The 22,758-nt window shown below is 38.5% G+C and overlaps 1 protein-coding gene across 2 annotated transcripts in view; it reads right to left on the reverse strand.

Moving 5' to 3' along the window:
- Window positions 1-22,758, reverse strand: part of LOC105471359 (exocyst complex component 4) — an 822,236-nt gene that overhangs the window by 122,267 nt on the left and 677,211 nt on the right. For both annotated transcript variants that reach the window (XM_011723811.2, XM_011723812.2), the window contains exon 14: window positions 7,239-7,417. In XM_011723811.2, the coding sequence (XP_011722113.2) occupies window positions 7,239-7,417 (179 nt within the window). The remainder of the gene's footprint in view (window positions 1-7,238; window positions 7,418-22,758) is intronic.

Genomic DNA, 22,758 nt, shown 5'->3' on the forward strand with positions numbered 1-22,758 from the left:
AAGTGGCTCAGGGTATTAAAAAACAGTTCCTCCCACAGAGTCTTTCAGACCCACAAGATTATAATTCATATCAACTGCATAATTGTTTAAGGTAGACAACCATTTTTCTTAGCAAGTATTCAACTCATTCAAACATTGGGCTTATAATAAGATGCTTCTATCATATTAAAAAAATAGCCGCTAGAAAGATAAGCAATTTGTAGTAGGAAAGTGGAGAATCAATCCAAAATTCAGAAGGAACTGTCAAGAGAGGACTACACAAATTGGAGGCACAAAACCAATCCCAGACATCATCAGTAATAAGTTACATTGATGATATGCACCCTTGATGTGATTTCATGAGAATGGTACCTCGTCTCTGCAGTTTTCCTTTTGAAAACCCACAAGCCCAGTCTAATGAGGAAAAGACACCAGATGTAGCCAAATTGAAGAAGATTCTACAAATACCCAACCAGAATTCCTATAAACTCTCGAGGTCATAAAAAACAAGGAAAGTCTAGGAAACTGTCACAGTGTAAATGAGCCTAAGGAGACATCATTATGTGATATATGTGGTAACTGTGATATGGGAAACTACGGTGTATATGTGATACATCCTGGATGAGATCCTAGAACAGAAAAAGAAGATCAGGGAAAAACTAAGAAAATCTGAACTAACTACAGACTTTCATTAATAATAAAATATCAATATTGATTCATTAGTTGCAACATATGTATCATACTCATATATTAACAATGGGGAAAACTGGATGAGAGAGATAAGGAGATTATCTGTAATATCTTTGCAACTTAATCTAAAAATATTTTACAACAAAATTTTTACCATAAATCGATCCCAGGAGCCCCACAATGGATATATTGACATTATTCCATAAATTGGGGTGTGTTATAAAACTGTAGCTAGAATCTTTGAGAATTGTGAGAAAAGCACCATGACTGGAAAAGGGTCAGTATAGCAGTAGCCAAGCCTGAAACAGGTGGAAAAGGAAACCATGGTTATTTTATATTGGTTGACTTGAACATTTCTAAAAATCACTAAATGAATCAAATAATCAAATAACCAAACTGCAAAATAAGTCATCTGATAGTATGCAAATTTGCCAATAATATGAAATTAAGTTCCCGCAACAGTGGAACATCTGCCCTGAGCCTGATGGTGCTGGGAGAAATAAAATATTCTAAACAAATTATATAAATATAGCATCGGGCAGTGTCACCTGGAAGTTGTTTCATGGACAAAAAGCCCTGTGAGATACGCTGGGAGAAAAGAATTCCACTGAAAAGTAAGTTTAAGAAACATTCCACTGCTGTAATTATCTGGTTAATACAGTAAATATTTTAGAGGTTTTCTGGTATTGAATTATATTTAATGTACTTTAATATTTTCCCAGTCTATTTGATCATGAAACCTTTTCCCTTTTAGCATTAGTTAACATCAACAGGGGAAATTTTGATAATGCAGAGCCAAAAACATCAACCTTCATCAGGAGAGTACATGTGATCTGAGGCTGGACAATTAAAGTAGTTCACCATGTTTTGATAGAACTAGGTAGGCATTTCAAGTATCTTTCAAAGCCTAAGTATATGGACTGGAATTATTTTTAACCTTTATCAATGACCTCAGTGATGATCTACAGCATTAGCCAACAGAACTTTCTGTGATGATGAAAATGTTCTATACCTACACTGTCCAATATAACAGCCACTGAGCATTTGAGACGTGGCTAGTATGACAGAGGAACTACATTTTTAATTTTAATTAATTTAAATTTAAATAGCCACACAAGGCTAGTGGCTACTGTGTAGGACAAAGCAATATCTAGAATATATTACATGGCATGATAACAAGACAGATGGAGTTTCTAACTTAGAAAACACGTGCAAAACAAAAATAGAGAGTGGCAAATTAGAGAAATGTTTTATTGCAACTAAGATGAAATTTAAGAGGGGTTTGTACAATAATTCCACGTATTTAGGTGCAGAAATTCTGTTTAGGCACAAGAAAATGATCAGAAATGATCACAAGTTACTTGTAAGCATTAAAGTGCTTCCATTAAAATAAAATATGTCCACACTGCTGGAGTGGTTTAATAGGAATACGGCATGAAAGGTCCCATTAGTGGCTCTAACTGACGTAGTAGAAAGAAAATTAAACTGGGAATCTGAAGACCTGCTCCATCTCAGTTTGGCACAGACAGGTGATATAACCACTCTGAGACCTTAATTTCCTCATGTGCAAAATGACTGAGTTAGACCAGATGATTTGTAAGATGCCTAACAATAATTTACTTTTAAGAAAGAAGTATAAAAATAATTGTATAACTAATACTGCAATTCACAAACCAATTCTGGCAACCAAAATTATGAGATTTATTTGCCCGAAAAATTAGAAGAATGTTTAACTTTGTGGTTGCTCAGACTGAAAATGACTAGGGCATGGTTTTTCTTACTCTTATTATTCATGTATGTGGGCTTAGCAAGAACTTCGGCAACGGGAACTCAGAGAGCTGGAGTGGGTAAGCCTGGTGTCAAAGATCCTACCCTAAGCCCCACATTCACAAAAGCCAACAGCCAAATCATCGTCCAAGAGACTGAACTTGCGCCTGATCGGGGTTCCTGATCCTACTAGATTTGGGTGTCCTTGACTCACAGACTGGAATTGTCACAGGCCCAAAAATCTTTAAAATCCAGTGATAGGGAAGTACAAGGCCACGGAAATGTTTTTGGAAGCATTACAATATTTTATAGAGAAAATAGTCGTTAATAGTCATTATTTAATTTCTGAAGAGAGTATAAAAGAAGAATGAGGTTTAGACTGAAGCACAGGGGTTTCACTTAAAAAAAAAAAAATGACTTCCTAGCTGGTAAGGAGCAGAATATATAATCAAGGAGGTTGTAGAATCTCTAATCCCAGAGATTTTTACAGAATTCAAGATAGAGAGAAGGGCCTCCCTAAGGAAGCCATGGAGACAAAATAAGCCCTTGAGCCTCCTTCAAATTCTGTGTAGTCTATTTTTAAAAACAATCTATCTTTAAAACAAAAGGATAAGATGCAAAAGAAAATCACTAATGTTAAACTGAAAAATAGTCTAACAATTTTTATGTAGGTCATATTTTGTTCTGAGAATTTTCTTCATGATAACAATTTCGGAGTCTTTATTTAGGGATCTTACAAACAGCAGGCATTACAAAAAGCCAGCATTATTTGTGCCTTTATTACAAGGTAGAAATTGTGATTGATGCAGGAAAATAAGTAGAAACTTACATCCTGAATGCTGAAGGCTAAATATGCTCCTGCTCACCTTCCTTGCACTGAAAGCACATCTGTTAAAGCAGGTCCTGAATGTAAGGGTCTTCTAGGGGTAGGGATGGGAGGCTGAGACTGGGGTGGATTGTGGGGGAAAAAGAGAGAGAGAGAGAGAGCAGGTGTATAAGCATGCCTGGGACCTGACAATATTTGGAGAACCTCTGGATCCAGCCACTCTTAAAGTCCTTTGATTTACCAGTTGTATGAGTCAATGCATTCTTTTTCCTTCAGTTAAGTCTGTGACTTTCAACTGAAAGAATCTTAAGTAGAACCAGTGTCGGAAAGACTGAGGGGAGAATACCAGAGAAGATGGAACAGGGAACTGTGGACTGTGTGGTAGGGCAAATACAAGAGTTGTACCTTTGGTGTGGTCAGGAGTTAGATACAACCAGGAGACCCTTTTATGTCTAAAGGAGTTAGAGAAACATTTAGGCAAATACGAAAAGAAATGAAAAAATTACCTTAGAAAAAAAATAATCGGTTTTAACCTGCTGAACAATGTATAGCCAGCCATGCTCCGCCATTAAAATGTGGAATTTTTTTTCTCTACTTTCTTCAAAATGTAATACCTGACATGAAATGTTCAGATGGATGAGAATCCTACTGTCCTATCTGAAGAGATACTCTACTATGAAAATAATTTTTGGCCGGGGGCGGTGGCTCATGCCTGTAATCCCAGCACTTTGGGAGGCTGAGGTTGGCGGATCACAAGGTCAGGAGTTCGAGACCAGCCTGGCTAACATAGTGAAACCCCGCCTCTATTAAAAATACAAAAAATTAGCTGGGTGTGGTGGCACACGCCTGTAATCCCAGCTACTCGGGAGGCTGAGGCAGGAGAATCGCTTGAACCCGGGAGGCAGAGCTTGCAGTGAGTGGAGATCGCACCACTGCATGAATCCATCTCAAAAAAAAGAAAGAAAATAATTTTCTGCAAACTTTTTCCACCCTATCACAGTAATAGCTTCTTAAGCTTAATAAAACATGGCCTTTACCATACCAAATAGTTAACAGAATGTGGAACAAGAAATAAACCGAACATCTTCTTATCTTGATTTCTTCCCATCCTGCTGAGCATTTTCCTCAAGTTCTCTAGTCTCCAGACTTGGAAACACTTTTGTTGCAGTAATCATTTGGTTCACTTTTCAAAAAAATAAAAAATAAAAAGCTGTCCCCTTGTTCCCTTTCTAGAGTCACACTGACATAGGGCAATCAAAGTAAGCCATTATCAGAGAATCCCCCGTTTTGTTCAAATTATAAGCATCAATGGGCATCTCTCCTGGGAATTCAAAGAGCACGTAACGGGGGGTGAGCCAGGCTTGCTGTTAGCAGGATAAACCAGGCTTGCTTGATGCTTTGTTTTAGCAAATACACCATAAGTAGTGATTATAGTTCACTTGGGTTTTGCACTGATCCTCAAAATGCTGACAGTTACTTAAATCACTCACTGGGTGGAATAATCACCTTGGAAGGAACTGAGAGGGTACAACTTATGTTATAAAATGGAACTGAGAACATAAGGCAAAGGATTAACAGGCGTGGTAGATGAGATCTTTGTCAGAATAACAGAGATGATTATAGGCACGAATTAGACATCAACTTTACGGGGTACTTTCAGTGACAAGAACACAACAGCTAAATTGTGCAATTACAAAGTTAAGCATAACTCAGAATGCATCTTTCTCCTTTTGAAAACAGTTGATGCCAGGTTAGCCTGTGTGAATCACTCAGTGGCTTGCTACAGAGGTTATATACTATCTTGCTTTGTGAAGCCCTTTTAGAATGGGCAGAATAGAAATCTAGAATGCTGTGTCATTAGAAACAAGAGATTGTAGCATTAAATATTAGATGCTAATGACATACTAAATGACAGCACTCCTTCCAAACACTACTAAATAAACTACCTAAGCAGCTCTGTATTTCCAAGTCAAAGAAAACCAGGAAAAGAGGCAAGTGGCCCCTTTTTTTTAGAGCTGTTCATTTTGCAACTAGCAAAGAAAAATTAGTTCTTTCTGACTTTTTCTAGAGGGGAGAAGGGAGCAGAGTGGGTTTGGCAGATAAAATGGATAATTTAAACTGCTGCTTGTAATAGAACTGCCTGATACTATGGGATTATAAACTTAAAGGGGCCTTTAAGGATACATCCGTATGTAAAATCTGGTCAAAAGTAATGGTGTGCCCAAACTATCCTTAATTGCTAGACACATTTTCTATTCTTATAGATTTCTGAGAATAAACTTGTATAATTTTGTCATCAGATAAAAAGCAGTCTTTTAGAGTTGGGCATGGTGATGCATGCTTGTAGTCCCAGCTACTTGGGAGGCTGAGATGGGAGGATCACCTAAGGCCAGAAGTTCAAGACTAGCCTGGGTAATACAGCAAGACTGACTCAAAAATAAGTAGTATTTTCAATAAAAGACATAAGAATAAAAGTGTAAATATACAGTAATATTTTAAGAAGATTTCTAGTGCAGATTCTATGATCTCCCTCCAAAGCCCACAGATTCAGTGCCTTCTTCCCACCCTGCATTGGCCCTTGGGATAGGCAGAGAATCAGCATGAGGCCATACAAGCAGTGAGCACTTAAGGGCCTCCTTAGACTCTGAGAGGATAAGGGAATAATTCACCCTGTGAATTTAATCCACACCTTTCTATCTCTAGGCTGGAAACAAGGCTAATCAAGTAATAATACCTTCTCAAATGACGGTGATTAAAAAAAAACTCACTCTGCTGTGCACAGCGCAAATAATGTTTTCTTTCTAATCATTGTCTAATAGCCCGAATATTAAATTCAGAGGTGATTTTGCTTCCTTCTCCTTCCTGTTGTTTTTTTGCTTTTTCTATCCTGTTTCTATCTCTCCATTCATGCATCTAAATCTGCCTTTTGGGCTGGATGTGGTGGGATTACATACTTGTAATCCCAGCACTTTGGGAGGCCAAGGCAGGTGGATCGCTTGAGCCCAGGGGTTTGAGACCAGCCTGGCCGACATGGCGAAACCCCATCTCTACTAAAAACACAAAGCCAGGTGTGGTGGTGCACACTTGTAATCCCAGCTACTCAGGAAGCTGAAGCATGAGAATCGCTTGAACCCAGAAGGCAGATGTTGCTGTGAGCTGAGATTGTGCCACTGCACTCCAGCCTGGGCAACAGAGTGAGACTGTCTCAATAAATAAATAATAAATCTGCCTTTTCCTTTATGCCTTCTTCATGTCATGTTTTCTTTGTCTCTATTTTAATTGTGTTATACATACTCCTGAAGTAATGCTTTAAGTACAATTGTATAGCTATTAAAGTTTATGTGCCCTAAAGTTTTCAAATCATTTTTTTCAAATCATTTTTCTCTAAGTCATTGGTCCTTGACAGAAAAAGAGGTTCCCCCTAATTTCATGTTCTGTTCCTTAATTTCCTTGAAATCTGTAATTGCTATCTCTTAGCCGTCTTTTTTCCAGAATAATTGTTGTCTTCATTGACTCTATTTTCTAGCACCTTAATCACTTCTATGACTCCAATAAAAAAATTAGCTTTACGCCAAGTAAAATGAGAATGTCAGCCGTGCACACAGCCCTGAGCTCTGAGACAGTTTCTGCCCTTGAGAAGTTGCTGTAAGGAGGAAAAAAGGTATTGCTTTCTGTTCTTGAGACATAGTGGCTCAATCCTAGATGAACTGATGTTTCTAAGGCTATGTTAATATCAAGCTGTGTTAACATGGGCCTTTCTTGGCTTCCCACATTCCACACAGGGAAACCAAGATTAGTTCCTTTCCCATTATCACAAAGTACGAGAGGTGCAACACAAGCAGAATTCTAACCAGGATCTTCTGACAACTTGAGATGCGCCCCGACATGGGGACCAGTGTATACTCTCATCTTTCAATGAACGCATTCAGTCTAGTTCCTCAACTGTCCCCACAACAGCTTCCTACTAGATACTTACTCTGGGATGTAGAAAGATTGGAGAAAGCTGACTTTGTTCGACTTGCCAACCATTCCAGGCTTTCATGCATGTTGGCCAAGGCTTTGAGGTCACTGACGTCTCGAAGGATGTCTTGTGGAGGGATTAATTTATCACCGAGGTTTCCAATAAGAACTTCAGACTCCTTGCCAAAAGCTGCCCTGAAAAGCAAATTGGAAACACACTTCATATATACAGCATGGGAAAGGTAGGACCGGGCAACACTGTTTCAGGCACACCTAGCACAAGGACTGACATGATCACTATTTTACAGCGTGCTCTTTTCGCTAGGTTTCACTTTGTGAGACAACTATCACATGCCGGCTTAACATGATTCTGGTAGGGGAAAAAGTTCTTAGAAGAAGAAGTAAGTGACTCCAATGATTGTGCCTTCAACAGGGACGAGCATGGGCCTGGGGTGATGGTTCCTGGGGATGGCGTCTATACTGCTCTCCTGTAGGTGTTTTCCTTGTCTCTTCTCATGCTATAGAAGTTGGCAAACAGCTTAGGGTGTTAAATATGTACATGGTTTAAAGTTTATTGTAGTGAAAATAAAACCACCAAGTTAATCTGACACCTAGAAAATATTGAATAATATTCAAAAGCAAAGACCCAGCCTCTTTAAAAGAGTAGGTTACAACTGAGATGGATGACAGGCTTCATTTATTCATTTACTAAGTTGTTCTAAAAAGGATCCAACACACATAAAGTATAAGTATTAAGGCATTTAGCATTTGGAAAGAGAAGCCAATTAAAAAAAAAATCAATGCTGGGATCCTTTTACTGCCTGGAAAAATATAATCGAGTGGGTTGCAAGCAGAGCCCGATGTCTTCAAAACGTTTTGCAGGGTCAGGGAGGGGTTGAAAAATCAAGTTATAGGGGTTACAAAGGATGAAGCTGGAAGGGGCCTGAGATCACAGAGCTCAGCCACTGCGGAGATGAAGAACTGGAAGCTCCGACAGTTAACTGTTCTGCCTACATGACACATGAGTGGCAAAGCTGGGACTCAGGCTGCCTAATTTCCACAGCTCTCTTTCCTTTTAAAAATGAAAAGGGCTAAAATTAGAAAAGATGACTGAGGGCTGGGCACAGTGGCTCATGTCTGTAATCCTAGCACTTTGGGAGGCCAGGGCAGGCGGATTACCAGAGCTCAGGAGTTCGAGACCAGCCTGGGCAACAACAGTGAAACCCCATCTCCACTAAAATGCAAAAAATTAGCCAGGTGTGCTGGCGTGCACCTGTAGTCCCAGCTACTCGGGAGGCTGAGGCAGGAGAATTGCTTGAACCCGGGAGGCAGAGGTTGCAGTGAGCTGAGATCGTGCCACTGCACTTCAGCCTGACCAACAGAGCATGAGACTCTGTCTCAAAAAAAAAAAAAAAAAGACTGAGAATGTTAGGGGAAAAAATCAAGAAAGTTACACACAGGTGGGTAAGCAAAGCTGATGCTGGAGGAGGTTGAAATAGGCACCTGGAGAGTTTTCTGTAAGACCCAAGGCTTTTAAAATCTAACACACCTTAAGTGAGAAGAAGCAAGGGCTTAATTTAACTAGAACAAGTCAAATTAAGTTTCGAGCATGCAGTGATTAATAAAAATGGTTGACACCTAGTCAGAAAGATGCTTAATTGACACACAGGCGTTTAGCGCCCAGCACTACAGCAGATGCCCAATGTTGAAAGAAACAACTGCTGTGAATCAAATGGTTATCTAAAATGTTTATAGTGAGTCACGACTAGCCTCCTTATTTTAGCCGAGGGTTATCTTTTCTAAAGGAAACGCCACAGTTGATGTTGAGGCAATGAAGGGCAGTGAACCCAGTACATGGAATGTGGGTGTGCACCAATCTGATCTAAGGGGTGTGGAAAAGGTCTTGGGGTGGGGCCCTGAATCCTGCATTTCTAACTGATTTCCAGGTGATGCCCAGGCTGCTTGTCTGAAAAGTGTTTTCCTTCAGTGGCAAGGGTGGGACACAGACTTCAAAGCGAGATAAACCCAGGTTTGAATATTGAATCTGCCACTTGCTTATTGTGTGACACTCCTTAACTCCAAGCATTCTTATCCAGGGGTAAAAGAACTGACCTGATATGAAGGAATGTGAGGATTAAATGTGACTTTTAAAGCTTTTCATTGGGAAAATTTCAATAATTATAAAAGTAGAAAGAAGAGTATAACAACTCCCCATGTAACTGTCTTCCAGCTTCAACTATTAGCAACTCATGGAAGTCTTATTCCATTTATCCTTATTTACGCCTCCCCATCACCACTTTAGAAAATTTTAAAGCAAATCATTCAGGTGATGCTTTTATGTGCATAACACAGTGCAAACAGTTTTTACCTGGTAAAAACTACTGTTGTTATTATTATTCTCAGGTCTGTTGAGATGGCTAGTTTATTTAGTGGGATGATGAATGAATTTAAGTAGATGAGAATGAGCAGGAGGAAATATGTTACATATCAAGGGCGAGTTTTACAAATACCAACCACAGCGTCTTACAGTCCCGACTTTCATCAGAATTTTCAAGATGTTAATTATTGTGACAGAAGCCATTAGCTGCCTACCAAGTATCCATTATCCCATGTGTTCTTGGTAAAAGTACCCTGATGTTGTTGGGGTCAGCAATGTGCCCAACTTAAGGTGAAACAAAACAAAAAACCCCAGTAAATTTTCCTGCCCTTCTTGCAGATGCGGTGGCCAGTGAGATGTAAACTGAAATCAGTAGAGGGGCTTCAAGGAAGCTCTCTTAAGCAATCTTAGTTAGCAGAGACCTCTTTTGCCTTCTCTCTTTCTGGAATGAAGCCATGGCAACTGGGGCTGAAGCAGCTCTTCTCAAACATCAGGTGACCTAGAGTATGGAAGCCAGTGCTGCATAATGGAGCCCAAAGACAGTGGGGCAATGGCACACTGATGCCCTCATGGGGCACCAGTGCAGTCCCAGACAATAAAAATGCTTTTGAGCTTCATGTCATAGCAGAGAAAAGTGAAACCCTACTTGTTTAAGCCACTGCTATTTCAAGTTTCTGTTAGTAGCTGCTAAATGCAATTTCTAGCTGACTCATTTATCTAATTAGCATATGAGATGTCATCCCAAGGAAGCTTTCTCTGAATTTGGATAGCTCTAAAATCCACTTACTAGGAAAAGCAAAACAATGTCTCCTTCATGATTCGAGCCCAGAAGACATTTATAGTATTTCCCTTGGCTGTCACTCAGTCAGGTTGTAAATATTTAGTTTTCTTAATCTGCCCTTATATATCAACTCTTCGAGCCCCTTAATCATCTGTGATAGGTGTAACACAAAAAATGCCTCTGAGCTGGGTAGTGAAAAAGCAACGGGTGGGGGGGGGGGGCAAATGGCTTTGAAAACCAGGCTTGGAGCTATTTTTATGCATATTAGGTATAGCCCTAGGTGGAATGTGACAATCAAGACAAATGTATTTATGTAAGAAGTCTAATCTCCTTGAGTGGGGATCTTCGGCCCTGGGCATGTTTGCCGTGTGCTGCCAGGGCTTGATGCCTATCCCATTTCCCTCTGGCTCACTGAGATTTGCTTAACCTCCTCAGACAGAAGAGCAATAGACTGAGAAAAATACAAACTGCCTCATGTTGAATACATAGCAGACATCTCATTTGACAGGAATCCATAATCACCCCCTAACAACCTGAAAAGAGCACAGAAACCATGACACAGAGAATAAGTGATTGACAGCTATAACCATTTCACACAAAAAATCATTCCTTCGAGGATTTGTGTGTGTCAAAGAGCTTGGTGGAAGGTTTTTATGTGTTAGAATAACCTTAAAGGGATGGCTTTAGCTGTCTGACTACAGATTTTTTTCCCACACCCTCTGATTTATTAAATTATGATCTATCTATACTGTGGAAAACCATGAATTCATTAGGAATTATGTATACAAAAAACTTGATAACATGGAAAACTGGTATAGCTTACTTTTCATTATGATGTGCAGTTGTGTAAAATAAACTTATACAACTGTAGGTACTGTATGATATTAAGAAAATAAATAAATACATGAACCAAAAAAAGGTTGGATGTCTATATGCTAAAATGTCAACTGCAGAAACGTATCACGCTTTTCTATACTGTCCATATGTTCTCCAGAAAAACAAGTTCACGCTTTAGTGAAGAGAAAAATGGAACATCTCACCACATATGAGAGAACTTTCAAATGGGCATGTCAGGAATCCCAGCACATAAAACTGGAGGACACGGGTATTAGTTACTTGTGCCAAGGTGGGAGGCAGTGGGCCCACTGGCCTGAAGCTGGTCTGGACTGGTGCCTCCAGGCTTGCGGAAGACACAGTCACTTGTCCCCTGCAGAAGACCTCACAGCCAGAATGACTGCTGCCTGGCAACTGGACAGTATTATTTCCGCTTTACGTACCCTTCATCTTCTGCTTATTATGATAACACATTATTTAATGAAGACACTATGTATTTTTGAGTGAAAGCGGCAGCAAATTAACATTGTCTTCAGAAGGTGAAGTAACAGAAACTCAGAGGCAACAGGCACTCAGCAATTGCTCAAAATGATGCGACACAGCAGGAGCGGGAATCAGAACTCAAAACATGAGTGTTTGGGTACTGGATCCCATCTCAGGACTTGCCTTCCAAATCCGTTGGCCAACAGGCTCACATAGAAGCCTATGAAACTAAAGAAGAATGTTAAACCTGTGAAGTTTAATTTTTACCACACAATTATTTATAATCTTTAAAGAGCTCTGACAAGAATTCATTTAAGATAATTTTGCCAGGAGTGTTAAACTCATTTAACTTAATTTTACCACACAATTACAATCTTTAAAAAGGTCTATCTGACAAGAATTCATTTAAGGAAATTTTGCCAAAGATGCTCAAAATTGTCTCCATTTAGTCTTTAAAGAATTCTGTTATCTACTGAAAGGAAAGCGAAAAAGAAAAAAAAAATCTGCGCTTTCAGCAGACCTGATGCAATTATGAACAAAACATCACAAATGGTTTCAGGGATTGGTCTGCAGACCTGTGCTGTATCTGATCACATTTACACACACACACACACACACACACACACACACTCACACACACACTCAGGCCCGTCTCTCTCTCTCCTAGCCATGTTCCCCAAATCTTTCATTGCCACTTCCTATCGCTGAGCCCAGACCTGAGATAACTGCCCCAAGATCCTAGGAAATGCTGCCTGCAAAGTCAGTTCCCCTGTGACAAAGAACAGAGCAGGGGAAAGGCCAGGACAGACTCAAATGGCCAAGCCTATTGACAACAGTGGTAATTTGTTACAAGGCCGCAACATAAAACTAATACATACGGTAATGATATGGGTACATAAGAGAATGTCTTCGTTCTTGGCAAATGCAGGCTAAAGAGTGCAAGAATAAAGGTCATTATGTCTGTAGCCTACTTTTGAACGGCTTGGCAAGGAAGTGTGTGTATATATTTGGAGAGAGCATAGAGTGAGTATAGCAAGATGTCAGTGGTCAGGAAATCTCAGTCAGTATATGGTACATATGCATTCACTGCACTGTTAACTTTTCTGTGGGTTTACTGTTTTTCAAATTTCTAAAATAACAACAAAGAGTTAAGCTCAGGGAACAAATAAGAAGTGAGAAAAAGCATTTTTTGTTGGGCTTTTCAAAATCAGTATCTCTCCTACTCCTGTTCAAAATAGTTCCTAAGATGGTGAACTCCTGGGAATCACTTCCTACATAGATCCCTTGACAGTGCTCTTTAAGTTTCTTCTCAGCGTGCCGAGTTTCTGGAAATGAAGGTTTTATACAAAATATAACATGTACGATGAGAAGTTAATGCACCAATTACAAACTTAAGCAATATTACGAAAGCAATCAGAATCCCTGCAAACTGTCTCTGCCGTTTTAATTTCAGATCTGGAGAGAGAAAATTTAGAATGACAGTCAGTTACGTTTTGACATGTTCAATCCAGGAACGCATAAATGCATGGTTTCTTCTGTCAGTCTATCTTTCTGTCCTTGTGTAAGTATTTTTGAGTGGTTTATGTGTTGTGTTCTTAAGGGTGAGCACAGAAAAACTATTATGCATAATTTAGCCTCTTCTAGAAGAAGCAAGGTTAGAGTTATCAAAGCTATGGCAGAGGCAAAGGTCTAAAGAGTACATTGCAGACACCATTCTGCTAAGGCAGCTTTGCCACCATGCAGGCTCCCAGTCTAAAAGAAAGATACAAACACATCATCCTTATGGAGGCTAGATTGGTAGCAAAACACCAGGATTCCAACAGCTTCTCCAATTAGAGGCCAAGATCTTAATCACAGGTCCAGGTGTGTGATAAGTCCAAATGCATTAGTATGAGAGATTTATGATGTTTCAAAAAACCTGTTCCTATTTGACTCAGATCTATATAATGTGTATGAGAAGAAATTCTTTAAAATTTCTCTATAATTATACTTTTAGTTTAAGTTACAGTTTTTCTTTCCTAGCAGCATAATTGTTGTTCTTTTGCCTATATTATTAAAAATATATTCTGTATATTAAATAGATAACTTTTTTATTTCTGAGTAATTTTCAATTGCCAATATAAAACTACAGCTCAGAATTTGGGCAAACAATTAAGTCTCTGTACTCCATATTCTGAGATTCCTCCTATACTATCCTTTCTCTTATTTGAATCCATTACTTATATATCAAGTAGCACATGAATACAGACATACATTCATTCAACAAGTATTTATTTATTGAGCCACTCCTGTGTGACTCATTTGATGCCTGTCATTAAACACTTAAATTCTAGAACAATAAAACTGGCTAGGCACTCTGGTCATTAACCTTACATCTTTGATATCAGTGTTGAATCCTGAGTTTATCTAAGAACTGGATCCTTCAAAAGTAATTACAGGCAGCTTTTGGTTGTATGATACTGTTTTTCTGGAAACCTCATTGGAAAATAGTAATTATCAAAAAATTGACACAATTTTCTTTTAAAACAGCTTTACAATCGGAGGTTCTGTTTCTGAGACATCAAATAAATGACGAACGTTTGAAAAAAAAAAGACCCATAAATGTAAACTAGAACCCAAAGTAGTAACTAAAAATAGTACGATTATATTCAAAGTTCCACAAAATGGGTAGAAATACATTAGGTGACTACACAAGGGGTTCCAACTTACTCTGAAGCATAAATATCTGACTTAAAAACATAGCTTTACGGGATGTTAAATATGACCTAATAAGCTAGTTAAAACAAATAAATACACATAAACACATACACACACACACACAAACATCACTTAAAAAAACACAGCCAGTAAGTTGGAGACTCACAGGTTGTCGTTTACAGAGGAAGAGCTGGAGGTGCAGAGGAGGAAGGGACACACGGGGAGTTAGCGGCACAGGGGGTCAGGAACCCCAGGCTCAGTCTCAGCGTTTCTCCACGTTTTGTATCCCCGTTTTTGGTACCAAGCAGAAGAGTACACTGATGTATCAGTGGGTAAAGACAGTGAAAAAATTCCGTGAAAACTGATACTAGAAACTAAGCAAAAAGCTAACTGTAAAGCAGCATGTAGTACTTTGATGCTGACAGCACCAGCTTCAGAGTTATGATATGTAGACTTGGAACACAATTGCATGGAAATGCTCTACGAGCTTGGAAAAAGAATGCATCTTTCTTTAGCTAAGACACTCAAATAAGCTTGGCCACTAGCTTTGCTTCATAGAAATTGTCAAGCAACACTAGGTATAAACAATTAGGTTCATGTTTTTTCTTTAGGTGCTAGGACTTCTGTAGGTATGCAGTTTTTCTGCCAGGAGTCACTGTATAATATGCATTATACAGTGCATAATTATAACAATAACTTTCCACAAAGAATTCCTGAACTTCAAAATAGATTACCAGGTGATAGGAGCAAAATAACCAATAATCACTTATTATAAGTTGAACACATAATACTCTGGTTTTTCCACTACTGAGAATGAGTATGGGTTTAAAAGCCATACTTTACACAGCATTGAACTCCTTCCCCTGAGGATACCAGCTTATTGACTGTCTTGGTTATCTGTCAAATTGCCACATGATTTCCTCTTGAAGAACTGATATCTGTTCAGAGCAGAGATATTAAACAATTGACCTCAGGCAAAAGAAACGAAGTATCAGGTAAGGTTTCTTTTCTCTTGGAACAGAGAAGAGAAGGGATGAGGAATGAGTAGGGAAGGGGGTTTTAGGAGGAAGGAAGAGAGAGATGTGAACCTTGGCAGGGGCAAAATGAGATACACACTGATACAAAGAAGGGAGCAGTAGACATGTGCCTACTTGAAGGTGAAGGGTAGAAGGAGGGTTAGAATCAAAACACTACCCATAGGGTACTATATTTCTTAACTGGGTGATAAAATATTCTGTACACTAAATCCCCATGACACGCAATTTACCCATGTAACAAACCTGCATACATATCCCTGAATCTAAAATAAAAGTTGGAAAGAAAAAAAAAAAACAGATACTATACAGAAGAGTAAATGCTTTGTGTAAAATTGGCAAAAAAGTGAAAATGGCTTAAGATGATCCATTTTTTTCTCTGGGATAGAAGTGTTAGAACAACAACGTATTTGGGAGCAGCAGGGAACTATCAGAGCAGTCACAGGGTTTGAGGATATGTGGAGAATTATTTTTAAAGCAAATAACAATTCTAAACCAAAGGAATAATTACCCATGGTTAAATAACCTACATGAATCAGTAGTGACCCCACTGTCCTACCACTCCCCAGTCTCAGTCTTGTGCCCCAGAAACAACCACATATAACTGTTTAAAAAGGTACTACTGTAACCAGGCGTGGTGGCTCACACCTACAATCCCAGCATGTTGGCAGGCCAAGGCGGATGGATCACGAGGTCAGGAGTTCAAGATCAGCCTGGTCAATATGGTGAAACCCCATCACTACTAAAAATACAAAACTTAGCCGGGCATGGTGGTGAGTGCCTGTAGTCCCAGTGACTTGGGAGACTGAGGCAGAAGAATCGCTTGAACCCAGGAGGCGAAGGTTGCAGGGAGCCAAGATCGCGCCAATGCACTCCAGCCTAAGCGACAGATGGAGACGCTTTCTCAAAAAAAAAAAAAAAAAAAAAAAAGGTACTGCTCTTTCTAAAATTCTTTCAGTGACTTTCGCCATCTCTCTGAAGAATCTGTTGAAACGGCTACTTGTTGATGTTAATTTTAGACATTGTGTTCTGACCTCTTGCTTGATGGATGGGTGAGGACCACCTTCCCTGAGCTCCAATTCCATCCCCTTTGTCTTTCTAATGTAGTTATAGTATGCTTTTTAGTTCTCTGGCCTCTTCTGTGTAGGTTTATCCATATTTTTCCCTCCAGCAGTAGTACTCACCACACTACTAAGAGTCTGCTTACTTGTTTGACTCACCCACAGACTGTGAGCGAGGGGAGCAGGGTGGATTGTGGAGCAGGAGGAGGGTTTCTGGGAGGAGATGCTGGAGGAGTTGATACCAGAGCTGAATCTTGATGGCAAAGGTGAGTATGAAAGAGGATGGTGGACTAGGAAGTGGAAACAATTCAACAAGGAGAGAACGACAGATGTAAGGAGGTAAATGGTCCTTCACCCCCGGGCAGGGAATTTCAGCTTGCAGCAGAGAACAGGCATCAGCAGAGACAGAGCGGGGCAAAGCCTACAGCAGGCACGGGCTTTTGGTAGTGCTTCTAGACCGTCTCACCACTTGCCCTTGTCTTCGGAACACTTCTGCCTGCAACCTACCCAAGGCTTGATCACAGGCATCCTGCGCCCACCACCACAACAGCACAGGTGACCACTGCCAGCCTGTCTTTCTCAAGGGCTAAGTGGGACTACCTTGGGAGAATTGCATTTTTTTTCTTTTATTAAGCCTCAAATGAAAGAGGAATGGAATTAAATGTCCACTTGAATGGAAAAAAATTAAATAATTATATCTGAAATTAAATAAAAAATGAAATGTAGAAAATAAATTAGTAACACTTTAATGATACTAACAGATAATTATAATTCTCAAATAATTGTCCAAATACACTAGCATTAATGTGATGTGTAGAGGAGATTTTACATTTTGTTTTTTTCCATTTACTGCCAATCTTATGCTAACAAGAATGGTATCATTTTCATATAATAACAGAATGCCTAATTCAATCATCTTGAACATTAATTGATATGTTTGCAGCTGAGTCTCCAGTTAATGACCTGTCTTTTTTGTTTAGTTTTGAGATTTAAGTCAGCTTCTCATCCAGACTTGCCTGGCAGCATCCTATATCCATCTACGACCTTCACCTCATTTAACTGCGGCAAAGAAAATATTTTAGTAAAGCATTTTCTACTCTTGCACTTATTTAATATATTCATGTTTTCTGATTTGTCTTTCCTTTTATAATTATATTTTAAAAGTTATATTACGCATCCAGATATAATGAAATAAATGTCTCCAATTTATGAACATAAATATGAACATTTTGTTCAAGACAGCTAAAGTCTTTTTTTTCCTGCTGCACTCCTTTCATTTACTCCTTCAAACTTATCTAAAGATTCTTTGGTAGTTATAGTTAGCTGGAACCTTTTAACAGCTGTGGCTTATATTACGTTGAGAACCTTTCAAATTTCCAACAGGAACTTTTCTGAGAATCATTTGTGTTCTACTTTATTCATATAATTTCCTCATCTAAACACATTCCTAGCCCTGCTTTCTGCTTCTCTTAGAATTGTGTAATCTGAATTGGATGAAAAAATTGAAGAGGTATAAAGAACTACTAAGGACAAACACAAAACAAACTAGTTAATGATGTTGTTGAGGACCGAATGTAGGCCAGTGACTTTCCAAAGGGAATTTCTTACTATGCATGTAACTTTTAGAGAGTTCACTGAAGCCTGAGGCCTCCTCATTTTTTTTGTTTTTACATTTTATTCCTTTCATTTGAGGACTAGCTGATCCTTCTCATTCATTCAACATTTACTGAGGACCTATGGTATGAGGACCTATACTAAAAGGATTCCACAGAAGAAAAGTAAAAGTGCAAACCTGCTTTCTGCTTTTATTCCTTTTTCACTGAACACTTAACATATGACTCACGTCAAATAATAACTTAAGATCAACCATCTTGCTTGCTGGAAACGAATATTTTGCTGTTAATCATGTTGACTTCCTAATTTCATAAAACCCCAAAAGGTAGTCATAATAAACATACCACTCATCTGATTCTCCAGACAAAATAAAAAAGTTGTTTTCCGAATAACTCAATAACTACAAATAGCTACAAAATGTCCTTTAGTCTCTCTTCCCTATTCAGGACTGCATCACCCTCCATCCAAAACCTATATAATTTATTTTATATCATTTTTATATTTCATTCCCCCATCTTCTTTTCAACAATGATTATTATTTTTTCTTTGCATTGATTAGTCAGACATATAACTCAGAGGAAAATAAGACAAGCAGTTTTAAAGCACCTAGATTCAATGTATTGTTTTTCCTCCAAATACAGTTGGATGTTCTGTTTAACAACCTGTTATTGGAAGGGAGAGAACCTATAACAATATAATACATTGTAACACATTCGGTAACAATATAATACATTAGGTATAATATAATGAATACCATAGAAAACAAAATCTAGAGTCAAAATGCTTATATGATAAATGTCTCTGACATTAGCATAAAATGAATCAAATATCAGTCAAGATTGTGATGATCAATGAAAATGAAGGAATAATTCAAATGTCAAAATCCGCAAATTCCTGATCCATTTTTAGGCTGGTCAGTCATAGTGTGGTGGCTCTGGAAGTCAGATTACCTAGAGTCAAATTCTAGCTCTGTCACTTAGTGGCTGTGTTTTTGGGGAAGTCATTTACTTCTTCTGCACCTCAATTTCCTCATATGTTGAGTAGGAACAATAATTCCTGAAACTTTGTACTGCTGCTGTACAGTGCCAGGCACTGACAACTCTTATTGCTGTGACTGTTGGAATAGACTGAACAATCTTAATTCTTTTTTTTTTTTTTTTTTTTTTTTGAGACGGAGTCTCGCTCTGTCACATAGGCTGGAGTGCAGTGGCCCAATCTCAGCTCACTGCAACTTCCGTCTCCTGAGTTCAAGCAATTCTCTTGCCTCAGCCTCCTGAGTAGCTGGGACTACAGGCATGTGCCACTACTCCAGGCTAATTTTGTTTCTATTTTAGTAGAGACGGGGTTTCACCATGTTGGTCAGGCTGGTCTCGAACTCCTGACCTCGTGATCCACCCACCTCAGCCTCCCAAAGTGCTGGGATTACATGCACAATCTTAATTATTTATTGTGCATCTTTTAAGACTAATCTGTAGGTTTTATATCTTGCTTGACCTTTAGCACCTGAAAATTCTGCTCCAGGTCCTGCCAATCACACCTATCCACTTAAGGATTTTCAAACCCGGCTCTAGAGAACTGATTCTTCTTCTTTCATTCAGGGTATGAATGAAATGGGGGTAACAATTTTGGGGGGACGGGGCGGCTGCTGTTTTTCTAATACACATGGCCTCCCTAGCTCCTTCCCTGTCCCCTTTGCTTCCCCCAACACCTTATCCCTTCTGTTAATTACATCTCCAGAAAGCAGGAATGCCTTTTACCAGCAGATACTCATTGATCTCAAAAGGATAAATATATACATATATATGGCAGGTGCAAAGACAATGGGCTAGAAAGCCTGCTTTCAGCTTCTTTGGGAATAAAAGGATATTTGCTATTTTCCTTTTTTCTATGAAAGCCCTTGCTTGACCTATTTTTCCTCCCTCCATTCAAAGTTAAGCCTGGAAATAATACATTTTATTTTTTAGTTAAAAAACAAGAATAGAAAAGAGCCTCATTTAGTAATGAAGGGAACATAACCTTTATTCAATGCAAAGGGCACTGGATTCTATATTCATCTATGTGCCAAGCAACCCTCTGAGCTTTAAAAACTAATTACAGGGGGAAATTGTGACTTTTCAGTCTTTTTGGCTCATGCCATATTCTATGGTACTCTAAAGTGCTAAATCAAGGCACTCTGTCAAGTCTACCGCATTGGAATACCAATGAAGAGTGTCCTCTTCTACTTACCTTTGCTTTAAACTTCTAATTGGGATAGAGAATGTAACAGGTTAAAAGGAAAGAGTCAATCATATAACAAATAGACCTAAAAGTTACTTTTCTTTTGTTAAGGCAAATATAGTTTTGTTTTTCAAGCCATGTCTATAAGCAAAAACGTGGATAAATCCTTTAGGCATAATATTGAACAAAATAAATCAGATGCTATGATTAAATTTATATAAAATTAAAAGACAAGTAAATCTAAACTATGGTGATGAAAGTCAGACTAGTGGTTACTCTGAGAGCAAGACTTTTGGGGATACTAGAAAAATTGTATATTTTGATCTGGGATGGTATATAATGAGATATAACATTACATTTGGTTATACACTTAAGATTACATTTTACTTCACGCATTAAAAAATATACATTTAATTTGTTTTGCCTTCAAATTTAAGATGGAAAGTGATATAACTCAGTGAGCAAAATGAGAATAAAGAAAGCCAGGACCTTGATTCTAGCTTTTCTAAATCAGAAGCATGAGGTGGTAAAAGCTCATTTCTTTGGATCAGTATTCTCTCTTCTGGAATGAGGCTAGAAAGCATTCCCTTCAATTTAAACTACTGAAGATACCTAATAAGACTGATGGAAAATCCCACTGCTAAGCATCGAATACAATTAAGGAGTTACACAAAAATAGGCTGAGGGACAAGAAGAAGAAGATATTTAGTCATTTAAAATAATCTGCAAAGTTGGGAAAAAATATTTTTTCTTCCAGAAACTGCTTGTAGTGCAACTATTAAGGTTGACAGCTGTAGTTAGGTGAGTATGCTTACAGAGAACGAGTGGGGACATGTTCACCCAGGTGTCTTCAAAATCTGGCAGTGGGAAAATATTATGGCAATACTGTGAAAGAGTGGAGCCTTGTGGCTTGACCTCTGTCCTAAGGTCAGTTTAATTATTTCTACTCAGGGCTCTAACGATCTCTCAATCATTCTTTACCTGTCTTGATAGAAAAAAACCCCTCAAGTTACTCTCTACATTATAGTCATGACAACATGATGCAAATGAAGGGAAGAGAACAGGCAGAGGAAATAAAAATGTAAGAGCTTATCATTTATATCAGATGCAGGGGAAAATACGTTCAGCACAATAAAAGTTTTAGAAGAAAACATCTCTGTGACTTTGGTATATCACAGGTTTCTTAAATAGATTCAAAATGTCCTGTCCATAAATAATAACAAATTCAATTTATTAAAACTTTAAAAAGTCTGTTTAGTAAAAGACACCATTAAGAGAGTAAAAACGGCAACCTGTACAGTGGGAGAAGATCTGCTGGTCGGTCGATCTATCTATCTATCTCAAATATGTTACATCCAGATATGCAAAGAACTCTTAAAAGTCACTAAAGACAGGCAAGCTAATTAAAATGGGCAATAGATTTGAACAAATATGTTACCAAAGAGGATATTCAAATGGCCAATAAATATGTAAGTGCACATAAAAAAGTATTCAAGTTCATTGTTCAAGAGATAAATGCATATTAAATGACAACGAGATACCCTTATAAACCTACTGGGCTGGCTAAAATAAAAAATTAAGTGCTGGTGAGATATGGGGCAACTAGAACTCTCATACAACACTATAAGGGAAGCCGAGGTGGGCAGATCACAAGGTCAAGAGTTCGAGATAAGCCTGGCCAATATGGTGAAACCGACTCTACTAAAAACACAAAAATCAGCTGGGCATTGTGGTGGGCGCCTGTAATCCCAGCTACTTGGGAGGCTGAGGCAGGAGAATCTCTTGAAACCAGAAGGCGGCAGTTGCAGTGGGCTGAGATTGCACCACTGCACTCCAGCCTAGGCGAAGGGCGAAACTCTGTCTCAAAGAAAAAAAAAAGTATAAACTCTTACTACCACTTTGGAAAATTATTTGGCAGTGTATACTAAAACTCAACATATGCATACTCTATTACCCAGAAATTCTACTCCTAGGATATACCCAACCAAAATGCATATATATGGTTATCACAAACCCCCAGGATATTCACAACAGCACTATCTGAAATAGTTCCAAGTGCCCATCAGAATGATGTCTGTATGAATACACAATCACATGTACATACATACACACACATAGACACACACACGTATAAATTGTTTAAAAACTTTGTTGCAGTAACATAATGAAATACAATATAGACTATGGAGTAATGAGAACCTATATACAACAATATGGATGAATCTTGCTCACATAATGTGCAACATAAGAAGACTGTCATAAAAATAAAAACGTATATAATTGCATGATTCCATTTATATAAGGTCCAAAAATAGATTAAACTAGTCTAGTAGTTACGAGTCAGCTAGGGTAACTTTTCAAGAGGCAGGCAGTAACTAGAAGGAAGGAGGACAAGAAGGCCCTTTGTTGCTATGTTCTATTTCTTATTGCTAATCTGC

The sequence above is a fragment of the Macaca nemestrina genome, chromosome 4 (genome assembly GCF_043159975.1).
Source record: "Macaca nemestrina isolate mMacNem1 chromosome 4, mMacNem.hap1, whole genome shotgun sequence".
Classification (NCBI taxonomy): Eukaryota; Metazoa; Chordata; class Mammalia; order Primates; family Cercopithecidae; genus Macaca; species Macaca nemestrina.